This window comes from Melospiza melodia, chromosome 2 (assembly GCF_035770615.1).
Source record: "Melospiza melodia melodia isolate bMelMel2 chromosome 2, bMelMel2.pri, whole genome shotgun sequence".
Lineage (NCBI taxonomy): Eukaryota > Metazoa > Chordata > Aves > Passeriformes > Passerellidae > Melospiza > Melospiza melodia.
Window position 1 is genome coordinate 81,483,048 of NC_086195.1, and position 14,832 is coordinate 81,497,879.

At 36.1% G+C, this 14,832-nt stretch overlaps 1 protein-coding gene across 2 annotated transcripts in view; it reads right to left on the reverse strand.

Moving 5' to 3' along the window:
* Positions 1-477: 477 nt before the first annotated feature.
* Positions 478-14,832, reverse strand: part of MIPEP (mitochondrial intermediate peptidase) — a 65,686-nt gene continuing 51,331 nt past the window's right edge. For both annotated transcript variants that reach the window (XM_063149042.1, XM_063149043.1), the window contains exons 17-19: positions 8,407-8,528; positions 7,512-7,585; positions 478-719 (exon numbers count right to left, since the gene is read on the reverse strand). In XM_063149042.1, coding sequence (XP_063005112.1) covers positions 625-719; positions 7,512-7,585; positions 8,407-8,528 — 291 coding nt within the window. In that variant the 3' untranslated portion in view covers positions 478-624. The remainder of the gene's footprint in view (positions 720-7,511; positions 7,586-8,406; positions 8,529-14,832) is intronic.

Here is a 14,832-nt window from a genome sequence, read left to right on the forward strand (position 1 = left end):
CTTATGTGTTGCAACATATCTCTTTCCTCCTCACCTAAAATTTTCCATTACAGACCAGTAGGACCACAGATTTACTTCTCCCATCCTTCTCTTCCTTATCTCAAATACAGCTCCTAGTTTCTTTCTTTCCAATTTTCCCTTTGTTTCAAACACAGTTTGCTCTTCCCAATGCAGAACTCCTGCAAAAAATATGGTTAAACAAAGTTAAAGAAAATCCATGAGGATGTGAGAAAGACCTGTGTGAGCAGTTCTGGGCCATAACATCAAGAGGTAAACCCTAATAGTGAATCATTGTGTGCACCAAAAGACCTTTCAAACCCTTCCAGTCACCCTGAACATGAGTTCAATTCCCATTTACTCTCTTCCAACAAGATCAAATTTTCTAACAGACCATGCTAGAGGATTTGTTCTCCCAAATTCCATGCTTAAACTCCTATGCAATGGAAAACAGTCATCTTCATAAATGAAACCAAGTGATCCAATGAAAGTATTTATTACCGTTCCACCAACATGAACAGTCAAACTCTAAAATTGTTCACCAAAAAGCAAAACCAGTCACAACAATATTTTATCCACAATTATGAAGACGTACACAATCTTCCATAAAAGAATTCGGTTCTGTTGTTATGAGTCCATGATAAATGTTTCAAAGTCATGGTCTAAGTCTGAAACAAGGGCATCCACAAAATCTTCAACTGAAGGGGATTTCTGCAGCATACCTACAAAAAAACAAGACAAGACACTCTTCATCAGGATGCTGTGACCTTGACAGCTTCGTCAGTGGCAGCACTTACTGCTAACTATCTTTTAATGTCGCATACAGCAGAAACAGCGACCAGATTTCTTCGTCAAGAAAAAAGTGCAATTAGAGTGTAGAGGGATTATTTAATTTCTTCAAGATACCTGTTACACATTTGCACAGAATTGACAGATTTCAAGGCTTTTAACGGATTTTTGTCATCAAGACCTTGTTTAAGCAGGGAATTATATCTGTTTTAAAGCAATGTAACTGTAGACTCAGTCGTTCCTAAATGACTGAAATACAATAGTGATTGAGCAGGTATATAAATCCTTATCTGCTAAGTCTCTGTTCTGACCAAGCCAGAAAAAAATGTATTTTCTCAAAGCATTACACACACCTTAGAACCATTTAATTTAGCCATTTAAAATACAGCTATATCTGAAAATTTTTACAAGGCACAAAACATAAACAAAAGCATTTTTAATATACTGCAGTTTTAGTTTTGCTTTTTTGCAGTACTAGGACTTACCTTTTTTCAAGAATTTAAATTACTATATCTGTTAGCTATAGCACTTGGCTACATGATAACAGACAAGAAAATTAGCATCATGAATTAGAATCATGCCCAAGTACTTTGTCAGGTAATTCTATAAACAGAGAAACTAAAAATTTCACCTCTTCCTCTCCAGAATCCCAATTTTTAGATGGCATGAGAATATATCCTTTAAATTATTTTCAGATGTTTCTTTGTACTTAACATCACCTACAGTTGGTCTTTTCACTGTTATTAACATTTTCAAGATTACACATGAAAATTTACTGCATAACTTGTACCAGAAAAAAAGCCCCAACCAAAAAACCAAAAAACAAAACAAAAAAAAAACCCCAAAACAACAGTACAACTGCCAAAAATGTAAAATTTAATCTTTGTATTTCTTTGAAGTTATCTTTCTGGCATCTGCCAATGTAAATATAACCTTGTTCTACCCTTTCTGATCGGTGTACCTACTGAACATAAATTTATATTCCTTCACATCCTCAACAATATTTGCTTTTGGTGGAAATTATAATTGCATGCTGCTAAAATACTATAATCTTTTACTATAACACAATGATTCAAAACCCATCAGGAAACAGATCAGCTCAAAGTAAATTGGTGTGAGCAACCAAAAAGAATTTTGTTGCTAAGATCTTACAGAATTCCATTTCAATCTGATTTAAAAACATGTTACAAGTGTCAACACAAACTGCCATGGCCCAGTAGATTAATAGCAAGCACTAAAAGGAAAACAAATCTCGCACTATATATAGATTGACTGAAATGCTGTTAAATGAAGTTTGCATCAAGCTATTTTCAAAATGAAAGAGAACAGAATTAATATTTCCACATACTTAGTAAACTTGTCATCTACTCTAATGTTAGAAAAATCACAGTGGAATTATTTGTAGTTCACAATGAAAAATGGCTTGCTATGTGCTGGGCTGAGCAACAGATGTGTGCAGATAGCCAGCTACTGATCTGAGCTCCCCAGAGAGCCGTGGCCTCTTGCAGACTCCCTCTCTCGGGTTCCTGGCTGGGGAATATGCATATTTGCTCCCTAGCAGCCTTGGAAAAATTCCAGTTAGACTCATACTTTCCTGCAGTTTTCACAGAAGAGGAGAGTGCCTTAAGAAGGTGACAGGGATGGCAGCCCCCTGGAACATGTACAATCACTCCTTTTCCACCAGATACCATGACTGAGAGATTACTAAAATAGTGCAGAGATGTTACATAAAGATGGCCATAATAGACATAACCACCACTCCTCGAGCCCCATTACACAAAACTCTCCTGCCATTACTGACTTTATAAAAAACAGCCAGTCTTTATGATGTTCAGCCAATTCTTTGACACACTAACAACTCCTCTGCCAATTATCAATACATTGGAAAAAACCAAGAGCCAACAATATAATGATAGGCAGAAGAGAAGAAACTGAAGCTGGGATTATCTTCAAGGAGATTTAATTTCCCCTCTTACATAAAAACGGCAAATCATAACAAAAAAATTCCAACCCTCAATATTAAAAAATTAATAAGAGAAATATAATTAATTACAGTATACTTGGATATATTTTAGGGCAGCTGAATACAGTCTTACCAAATATCACTCAAAACTTGTTACAAATTGTATTTATTTATTAAAACCAAGTTTGCTTTAAATATGTAGGAGATTCCAAAATCATTCTGGCAATGGTGATGTCTAATGACCTCCGATCCAGTAGTTCCGATCCAGCTTTTGATAACAAAAACAGATTTCAGATTTCTTGCATTAGTGGTTTGTTGCACTCCTATTTTCCCAACACTGACATCAAAAGCAGACACCAACAGAATTCACTTTTGCAAAGAAGAGACAGAGAGTAACTGAGGTCATTGCTAAAGAACTCCTACTGTAATGAAATGATCATGCTCTCATTAAATAAATAACTACAGATTTTAGAGTAAGACAGTTCCAAAAGAAACAGGCAATGATGATATTTCTGTGTTTTAACCTCTTACTCTACCCCGATGTGCTATAAAGAGTGGTCGTGTCTCTCTTCAAACCCCATTAAAATATATCAAAGCAAGATCAGCTGTGATATATTGTTAGTACTCAGCACTTCAGTCTAAATGATTTAGTAAGATGTCCACAAGGTCTGATGGTTGCAGTTTTCAAATTTAGGAGTGTATTTTAATACGTTCAGCCCAACTCCTATTTCAGCTCAGTCTCTCCCAAGCCTAAGGCAACTGCATAGCTTATCTTCACCGCTTTGAAGTTTCTTTCACATTACAGCACTGTGGTTAACCACACCCTTTTGAGAGATGGTTAGCTATAACCTACAATCACTGAAAATTGAGAGAAGAATAAAGCCTGTGGCAAAATTTGGCCTCTGCCCCCCCTGGAACACTAATTATTCTGGGTCCATGTAGTTTGAGCTAACGTATGTTGCCATTCACGTCAACTTCTAGGATTTATGCGTATTTCTTACACTTTCAAAGAGACATACAATCATTATCTGAAGATTTTTGCAGCCTCTTCAAATTACAATTACTCCATGAAGTACAGTCTGAGGCATGGAAAAGCAAATTTTCAAACAGCATTGGAACAAATGGGTGTTTATTTATACAGTCAGTTGGTTTGGTTACCATGAAGGCTCAGAGCTGAGTATGACTGTCTGCAACGTAACACAAAAAAGCAGGAGCGCAATCTCACACGCATTTTGCACAAGGACTTCTTCAAAAGCCCCAAGGACAACGTGGCTGCACCAAGGCTGCAGGAGAAGTGCACTCCAGGATATGTTCCATGTGCTTAGTTCCCAAAACATCCAACCCAGTAGTTTTCACACTGCAATTCACTCTCTGCCTATGCACCTGGGTTTCTTTCCAGCCAGAGAGTGCCAAGGGAGAGAGGGAGGAATGGTGCACACCTGAATCTTGTTCAGACCTGCAACCAGCACACAACTGGACCTGGAAGGGATACCTGGGTTATATAACTTCAAAGGAATTTGGAATCCCTAATGCCATGTAATCCTAGGAGGGAGAAAATCTGCAAGAGCCATGTAATCAACACAAAATCACAGAGGAATCAAGTTCTTCTTAAAACATAATTTTTCTCTAAGGAAAAATTAAAAGAAAATAAGCCTCTTGGACAAAACATTGTCTACCCATTTTCAATTGCTCCTGATATCCATATTTGTGGCTGTTTCTGTATTTCATTGACGATCAAGGGGGTAAGATAAAAAGGATCTCTTCAGAAAATGTTTTAAAAGTTCTCAAAAACCCTCTATGATTTTGGCTTTTTAAAAGGAAACAAATACCAAGAGAATCAAATGCAAACAACAACAACAAAAAAGTATATTGTGTTTCCTAATTAAAGACTAGTTCAAACAGGAACCTTGTCAGCAACTCCACAGGTCAGATCCTTTATCTTTCCTAATCAGTACATCTATGGAATCATGTTGGAGAAAGATGAAAAGCTAGGGTCATATCCAAACACAAAAGAAAAACAATAGATAGCTTCTGAGAAGAAAATCATAACAAAGAAGCTGCATTAATGAAATGTGCTCGTGAAGTAACCTGCTATCAACAGCCAATGAACATGGCTAACTTCCTAATGAAGTATGGAAACACTTCAAGGGTGAGGCTGCAGATGTGCATCCGAAAGCCAGACATGTGCAAGTCCATATAAAAACCACCTGAAATAACAACCTAAAGAACTTTTTAAAATAGGGTACTAGTGAGCACAGATTCTTGACTATTTCTCTGAAGAGGAGTAAAATCAACAAGCTTTAAAGTGGAATCTGTCTTTAATCAGATATGTTTTGTTATCTGCTATGGGAGCACAGTTTTGCAACTGATGGAAAGCAACAGGAGATGGAAGTCAAGTAGTCTGGAATATCAATAATGAAAAAAAACCAGCAAGAGAAATCAGAATCTCATTGAACCTAAACAAATTGAATTGTTCCTACTTTTCTCCATAAATTCTCATTTTTTGTAAGAAATACAGACCAATCAAGTACAAATATGACTTTTTTCATCAGGTGCGCTCTATTATTTAGCTTCCAATAATCCCAAATCAGCAACCAAGTTATTGTCTTGTCAGAACACCTGAGTCACCCTGATTTCATTCTTCAGGAAGTCGCTCAAGCACGTTTGTTAAGTTTTTTACTTAACTACTTTTACTGTCTACAAATGAACATCATGATAGGCACAAAGAATCTGCTGATGAACCCTTGTTATTTTTATGATCTTGAGTATCAGTTAGGATTTCTGAATAAAGAGTGTAAAAGTGAAATTCAGAATACAAAAGTGGCCAGGGAGATAATCTGAAGCAAGGAAGGTGTATCTTTGATGGAAGAGGATCAGATCATGGTACACTGAAGAAAACTGGGCATAAACAAGCCCACAGGCCCGGGCAGGATGCACCCTGAGTGCTAAGGGAGCTGGCAGATGGCATTGCTAGGCAACTCTCAGTAATCTATTAAAACAGGAGAGGTACTACAAGATTGGAAGAAAGCAAAACTCATGTCTATCTTCAGGAAGAGCAAGCAGCAGAACCTAAGGAGCTGAGGCTGGTCAGTCTCACCTCAGTCCCTAGGAAGGGACTGGACCAACTAATCCTGGAAACTGTTTTCAGACTCACTAAAACAGCAAAAAAATCAGAAACAGTCATGGATTCACCAAAGGCAAGTCATGCTTAAGTAACTTGATATGATGAAATAACTGGTCTGGCAGAAAAGAGGAGAGCAGTGCACGTCACCTCCTTTGGACCTCAGTGAGCCTGAGCCCTTTGACATGGTCTCCCATAGGATCCTATCACGTGCAAGGGAGAGAGCCAGTTTTACTTCCATAGATTTTCTGTAAGACCATCCACAGATGGATTTTGAAACTTCATTCAAATAGTACTTGATTCACAGAAGCACACTGCCAGCAACTTCAACATAATTTCCAGGACATTCCAGGAAAATTCCATGTTCAGTAAAATAAAGAATATATCCCAGAAAGAGATCATAAGCATATCTGGTATTTAAAAACATTTTTTTTCTTTCTCTACCATATGACTTTCAATGTAAAAATTGGATATGCTTGTAAAGATGCACATTCCTGTCTTGAAAATTCTAATCCACAGTTCTGGGCTACAGTTTTTCAAAGTTACAAACACAAACTCTTCAAGAACAGTATAGAGAAGTAAGTTTGGGAAGGCATATTGAATTAAAAGTAACCCTGTAGATCAGAAACATAAGTAGACAACCTAAAGAATATATAGTTGCTTAATATATGATGAGTCTAAGGAGAGCAGAGTTCATGGCCTCAAATATAAACAAATGGGTCAAAGAACTGAAATGTTCTAGTCATGAAACTGTGCCAATCTCATGATGAAATACAGACATTTTACCACTGTTTTCCTTATCTGTAGAAAAAATTCCCAGAAGTTCCAGTCTGCTAAAATGGAGTTTACAGAGGCCAGTGAATTCATATTCATTCTTAATACTAAGGATTTCAGAGAAAGTTGAAAGCTGTGCCAGGACTTAGCAAGTGCTCACCTTAGGAACAGCAAAAGTAATGTTTGGTTTGAATTCTGCAACATTACACAGGAAAGTCTTTACCTTGATTTCAGAGATTTGAGACTAAGTCAGCAGTTTCTCAAACTTGTTTCATTCTTCTGGCACTATTTTTTAAGGTATGAACACACAGAGTATTTTTGCTATGGGTATGAATGATTTTTAGAAGTTATTTTCCAGATTCAAGACACAAATATTGTAGTGAGATGAATAATGAATTGTTTTTCTTACAGTTGTCAGAGCTGCATTTCATGAAAATGTACACTCGAAGTACTGATACAGCCAAAGATATTTTGATGACACTGAAATGATGTGGCCAAAACAAGTTCAATTTCTCCTATACAAAATAACCAGAGATTTTAGGAATTTCATGTATGGAAAAGTTACTACTTTACTGTATCCAAGAAATAATGTAATCTATCTTCCTTCAAGTTTATTCTGAATTCTTTAGACAGCCTCATAACACAAAACCTTTCCAACACTTCAGCCCAGCTATCTGTGTGTACTCCACATACCACAAGGAGTTCTACTGACCATGATACAAAGGTGATGATCAGTCCACTTAAATTTTTCCTTCACAAATCCAGTGAACATCATAATTAAAGTAAAAAGACCAAGTTGGGAAATGCAGTTAAGTGGAAGTTCCTTTCTTTTGCAGGGGAATAAGAGAGTTATAACTGATTTCCTACCTTGCACCATCAGCATGGGCTCCTTTCCACCGCCGTGTGCCAGCATCTCCCTACGATAGCGCTCCCCCATTGCCCTGGAGAAACACAGGTGTTAGAGCCATCTGCAAACACAACCTGTCCAGCCTTCACTCAGGTTTGCTTCTAGGATCTCTACAGACCTCCAGACAGAGACCAAATGAAATTTTCTACCCTGAAACAATGGCTGGTGCCACATTAGCTCCTCAAATTCAAATTACATTTAAAATTCCATTATGAGGAACTGAACTAGAAACATTTTATGTATAGGAGTGTGTGTTGGTGCCTATAGAAGTTAATTTGTGAAGAGCATTTCAGGCTTCATTGTGCCCAAGGGAAAAGTTGCTCTGTTACTATGTCCTGAACATTCAGCAAAGGTATAAGAATGCTTACAATTTGTGACCTCACAATTTGCTTTCTTAATTTCACAAAGCAAAATGAGTAGGAAAGCTCCACTGAGCTTTGATGTTGGTGACATGAAGCTTGTTTAATACAGTTGCTTTGATTTCAATAGAAAATTACAAGTTATTAGGCATCAATGAATTTCAAGCTCTCTAATTAGATCTAAATAAGGATTTCAGTGTCTCCCCACTGACACACCTGTATTTTAAAACATTGGCACATTTTTTTTTGCACCAATGAACATGTCCCAAAGTATATATATACACACACACACACGTATATTTGTGTGTATATATATATATATATATATACATATTTCTGTGGTTATTTCCTGCTTTGTAGTATCTTAAAATCAAGAAAAAACACTAACAACTAATTTGCGTCCACAAAGCCCACCACCTAATTTGTTTCACGTTTTCCAGAAGCAACTAGCATTTCATTCTATTTAACATTTCTGTTTAAACATTTCTGTTTTTACCTGTCAAATGGGTTCTGAGCAAAGCACTGTTTCCACACCATAGAGGCAACAGCCCTGGACATGAGGTAGGAGTAGTATTTGGCACCGTAGCCCACAAGGTGACTGAATCTCAGCTGCCAGGCCTGTAAAATGAAAAAGAACCCAAACCCCATGTAATCTTTTAAATTCTTTTTGTTGTTCAACATTTCCTTATGTATGATGGAAGAAATCTGATCCTATTAATGACAAACAAAAAAGAAAAAAAAAAAGAAAGAAAAAAAAGCCACCAGAAATAAATCCCAGAATGAACAATACTTTATCAGAAGAAGCATTTTTCAATCTAAATGGTGTGCATGCAATAGGCTGATCATCAGGATTGAAACCATATATAAACAGGATCAGAAGGGGAGAAAATAAAGCAGTAAAATAAATCACTCATATCTGATAATAGCTGTGTAGTTCTACTGGTCTTGAACAAAGCCCACAATTACCTTGTTACAAGTAACACAGTATTTTATAATTTTCCATGTGGGTATGTGCAGTATCACATTCAGAAAAGTTCAACTTATAATTTTTGTCAGAAACAAAATGGTAATAGTGATTTGTGTTTAATGCTATAAAAAAATACAGCTTTCCATGTGGCAGCCATCTTCGAAGTACACAAATTCCATCCACATGCAATGCCATAATTCACAGACTTGTCTGCACATTTTTAAATGTGTGTATATACAGCAGATTATAATCCACAATTATATTGCTATTCATTTATGGATTGTTACTTCACATAATGACTCATTCAAGTGATGATAGACTTTTTTTTAATGCTTTTTAGTGTTGACTGTTTCCTTATGTTTTCTTTGCAAAGAAAATCAGAACTATCAGCCTTATCTTCACAGAAATCAAAATACTTTTTTCTTTTTATTTCCCTGACTGCAACAGAATAATTTAAACTGTGACAGACCTCCAAAAGTCATCTGGTCCAACCCTCACTCAAAGCAAAGCCAGCTTTGGAGAGATTTCTTAGGGCCCTGTCTAAAGTCTCCAGGGATGAAGATTTCATCACCTCTCCAGTGTGATGTGTTAAGCAAGTAGTTCCAACCTGAAATGCTGTTTCCCAACAGATTGAAATGAGAATGGATGACTGTAGAAAGGAAGGAGTATGAAACCTCCTCTGCCCTTTGGTTCTGAGGAAACTCCAAAGAGAAAACAAGTGCCCTATCTTCTTTGCCTTCCTATCCAAAGTCAAAACTCTTATCATTTTTGTGATATGTCTGTTGTCAAGATTTTTGCAGGTACTATAAAAAACAGAGTTTCAAAGAGGAACTAAAAGATAAACAATAATGTAGCATAACAGATGTTTTAAATTTAAGTCCATGGGTTCTCAGATACTTGTTCTTATCTACAGTCAATGGCTGAAATTCTGATGAGGCCAAATAAAAAAGTGAAAGGACGTATGTAATTTTCCAAAACTATTTGTCTTTGTGATTCTTTAGCACACTGTAATTAATAAATTCCTTCTTTTTTACAGCTGAAATAAACTATGCTTCTTTATTCAAGAAATTCCTGATTATTATCTTACTCTCTATTACCCCAAAAGATGTATGTCTATTCTAAAAAAAAAAGACCAACTGAAAGGGTGGAAAAAAGCAAGTATTTGGCTTTTATTTAGTCTTTTTTCCTTAAAAGAAAAGAGAACAAACAGTGCTTAATAATCTAAATTACTTCCAATAGCTCATGAGAAATAAGTTGCTAGCTATACGACCTTCTCTGAGCAACAGCTACAAATAAAGTTCTCAAAGTCAGCTGTAGCTCAACCATTCAAAAGCTACTTTTTACAAGATGGTTACTCCACCCTAAGACAGGCGCCCAAAACAAATGGAATTTGCCATGGGTGAGCAATCGATCCTGTACTGGTGACCTACACAACCAAAGTAGGAGTAGCAAGGTTAAATGAGATGAAAAAAGTCTTCAATTTTCCTATGGGTCTTGATGCATGGTGCAAATTCTTTAAAATTATTGACTTTTTTTCTCTTTAAGGTAAAGCACTGTACTGAATCTCACTGTAATCCAAGTGTATTACAACATCTAGCTCAGACACAGAGTCTCCACTTTGCTTTGAAAGGTATTTTGGTTGCCTTTGAAAGGTATTTGGTTTGGTATATGTTTATACTTTAGAGCTAGAGTTTTTCTAACTAGTCCCTTAATTACAACCATAATCATTAAACTAAAAGCACATTTTGAAACAGAGCAGAGAGGCTACATTTTTAGAAGACTGAGCAGGAAAACATGTCAGTTTCTTTTATAATGTTTTAAAAGTTATGATTAGAAGTTTCTACTCTCTCTCTCTCTGGAATGTGGAAAACTTTACTGACAAATTGGTTTCACATACTCAGAAATGGTTTTTAGGCTACAAACAAAAATAATTTCCAGGTGTTTGGCATACTGAAGGATATTTCTACCTCTCCCATCAGAAAGGAATTACTTTGATGATCATATAAGCTCTAACTAAGACAGTATGTCTTACTTGAAACCTCAGATTATACTGTTTCCTCAAATCTCTTGGCATTTAATGGTCTGCATCTAAACCAGCTCATCTGCACTTCCAGGTTGATCAACTGCTCAATTTATTGGGTTTGTTGAAACTCTGTATCACAATTAAGCAAGGAGAAAAGAACAACTTCTCAGCAATCTGTCCAAGACCAAAAGCTTGATTTCAACATCTGCACCTAAAATGGCCTCAGTACACTCTGCTAAATTTTGTTTCACTTTGTCTTTGCTGGGCTTTACTGACAAATGTCACATTGTTTCCTTTCATAAGAAAAAAGGAAACTACAGAAAGACCAAGGAATGACACTGCTCATCTCCTTATCTGCATCTGGGGAGGCTTACAAATATGATGAAGTGGAAATTTCAAAAATTTATTTCGGAACAGAACAGTATCTAAAACAAGAAACAGAAATGGAGGGTGAGTCAAACTGAAACTAAGATTGTTTTCCCACTGCAAACAGCAGTAAAGGAAAACCAATAACAAACAGCGCTATTCCCTACTGAAATTTGAAGCCTGTAATTAATTTTTTTTAATCAGTACAGATTTTCCCCACTCTAGAGCATGAATAACTCTAGCATTTCATCATTTCCTGTCACTACTTTTGTCCAAGTCCTCACACTAAGTTCCTGATCAGGAACTCCCGATGTTCAATATTACCCAGAAACCATTACATTATTCAAGTACATTTTCTGATTCTATTCTGTCCTAATAATTAACTTTTCAAGACTGGACTTAGCTACCTATAAAAATATATTTAAACAATAAAACCCCATCCTCTACCCTAATTCACAAGAAGCTACCTGCCCACATAAAAAACATCTTCCTCTCCTCCTACTTCATACAGAGGAGAGATTATGACCTAGGCAATAACATGTTCAAAAACCACAAGAATATACAGGCTACTGCTCCATTAAAAAGTTCTATGATTAATAAAAAGACACCCCCCATTACTGGGGTGATTATCACAAAAAACATTTAAAAATATTTCTCACAAAAAAGAGAGACATTTTAAGAGATTATCACAAATATTTAAAACTAAATGATTGATCTTGTAGCATAAAAGTCCATTTCTCCATGGTAATAAATTCAGCTATAAGATGACTTGATTTCTTGTCAAGGAGATATTTCTTCATTAAAAAAAAAAAAAAGACTTATCAAATTCTCTTTTGGACAGGGTAAAGGCTAGACATGCAGAACTAGGGCAGTCTCCTTATTAAATGTTATATTTTTGGTAAGCAGCTAGAAAGTTAATGAAGACTCTGGGTAATTGCTTACTTCAAAAAGTTCCATGAACCCATTCCAGGAGTTTATAAAACAGTGCATTTTACAGCATAGCCCATGGGTTATGATAATATGCCATCCACAGGTCATGTTCATGCCTGCTTTTTATTCAGCACAACAGACTGCAATAAAGGTGTGTGACTGATCCACTGCTGTTATTAAACAGACTTTTTTTCCCACCAACATTATCAATCTTTTCTTATAACCATGTCTGAAGCATTTCCAAAATTCCATGTGCAATGGCTTTCCACCCCATCATGTGAATACAAAAATACCTCACTGATACTTTGTATTCTCACACCTTATCAGGAGTTTTTTTAAAGTCCTTGTAGAATACATTCTTAGGGTAAGATTCAGTTCATTTTACTCTAGCTACCTAAACTATATGTGTCTTGCCCAAACTAGTCACATAGGCCTCCCTTGTAGTAGAGGACAGAAATATTTATCCTGTTATCTTTTGAGAGGATAGAATTACTTCTTTAGGAGGAATCTGAATAATTTACTACACCTTCCATCTTCAAAAGTTAAGCCCCTTTGTTCATTTTAACAATATGGTAGGATCAGTTAAACGAAACTATTTCAAAGGTTACATTACTTTAGGATTCAATTATTTGAATTTTAAATTTAGAACTGTTAATATTGTCACAAAAATAATCTGATACAAAAATTTATATGTGACGGTAAAAAGACAAAATTGAAAGAAAATCTGTAGGCATCTTAATATATACTAAGCTAGCTTTTGCTTGACTGGCTAAACATGGTTCTGGAAGGTTCCACTAATTTCATCATAAATCAGTTCTACAAAATCCTACTTCACCTTCTGAAAAGAAATCCTACAGAAATTCTTGACTATTGCTTGAACTTTTCAAAACATTCTTCCAACAGTTTCTGCTTCAGGTACTTTAAAGTACATTTATGTCCATTTTGCTTTGCATCTCAAGACAAAAAACACAAGTGAGAACCTGAAAAGTCTCAATACTAAATTAAGGGAAGTACTCATGTCATTTAAGACTTCTAATTACAAGAAGTGTGCTACAGTAATTACATCAATGAGAAAGTTGTTGAATTGTTTCCGTGAAGAACAGTATTTGATGGAGATGATATCTGGTACCCTCCCCCTTCTTAATTAAAATTTTATTCTGGCAAGAAACCCAACAAAGGAGCAGCCAATTTATTTCCTTCAGGGGCTACTGGGCGGAGAAGCCCTTGTGTCTGGCACTCAGGTGACACTGTTGTTCCTAATGCCCTTGAATTTAGCTATCAGCAGGGGTGGATAACTCTGGGAGTTCAAGGAGAAGCTGCAGGCTCTGGTTCCTTGGAGCCAGGAGAGAAGGGCAGATAGCATGGGAATCAGCACAGGCCATTTCCCTCTGCTGAGGCTGAGGTTTACCAGTACCAGCAGAAACCCAGGACAATGCTGCTCTGCCATGCAGACAAGCACACTTTGGCCAGTGCTTTGAAATGGCTGATGAGTATCAGAGTGCAGAGTTTGCAAACTGTTTGTGCCACCTTTGGAGAAAAGCTGTAGCATGCCCTGATTGCAGAAACAACTCTCTCCATAGGTAAGCAGCAGCTTGCATGGTCAACTTACATTCTGGATTTTTGACCTCAACCCCTCTAAGTTTTACAGAATTACATCATCATTCTTCTGGAGTTTCACAATAATAATTAAATGCAATAAAGAACCACTTTCTTTCCTGAAGTTTCTAATCTTGCTTAGAATAGCAGAAAACTAATTTCAAGAAACCTCATCTCATGCTGCATCTCTAACTCGCCTAATATCATTACTCTTCAGTTTTCCAGTGCTCTGCATTTCTGGGTTAGGAATGGAGAGAACACAAAGTAAACCAAACCAGAGACACCGCTGACATTTCAGAAAGTGAGTCAAGCAAGAGATTAAGTCTTCAATTTATAACACTTCTGTGTTTTTATTATAAAATGATAAATAAATCTAGCAAGGGAGGAAATGTAAATATTTTTGCAGTTGTTTACACTAAGGAAGAGGAAAGGAATTTAACATTCAATTAACCACTTAGGTGATTCTAGATATGTACCATATGGTCTTTGAATTGCTTAAAGAAAAATATTTCATTTTTACTTATAAACTATTCATGAATTTGAGCTGCTTACAGCAAAATCATTTAGAACTATTTACTCTATACCCTCTTCTCCCCAGAAATGGACTGAGGGAAGGAGATCATAATAAAGAATACTGACATCAAAAATCTGTACATCTGATTTGCATTGCTTCAAATCTTTAAAGGACACAGAGATATGAAAATTGATTCTTTATTGTATCCTTTAACCGATCTTATTTGGACAAATTAAGAGACAGTGTTACTTGTAAAAATTACAGCTAGTCTTTCAAGTAAAATATAAGAAATTTGCAAACGTACGATTCTCAAACAAATCTTTCATGTCTTACTATGCAATTCTACACAGATAGACATACACATGCAATAACCCCCTCTTCAATTATAATTAGTAATTTCTATTATTGCCTAAGCTTTAAATACATAAGCCTGAGATACACAGAATCAGGTCACTGTTTCCTTTGCATACAGACCTGCACTGAAGCCCAAATTTTTTACACTACTTTTCCAATTAAACCTAATTTT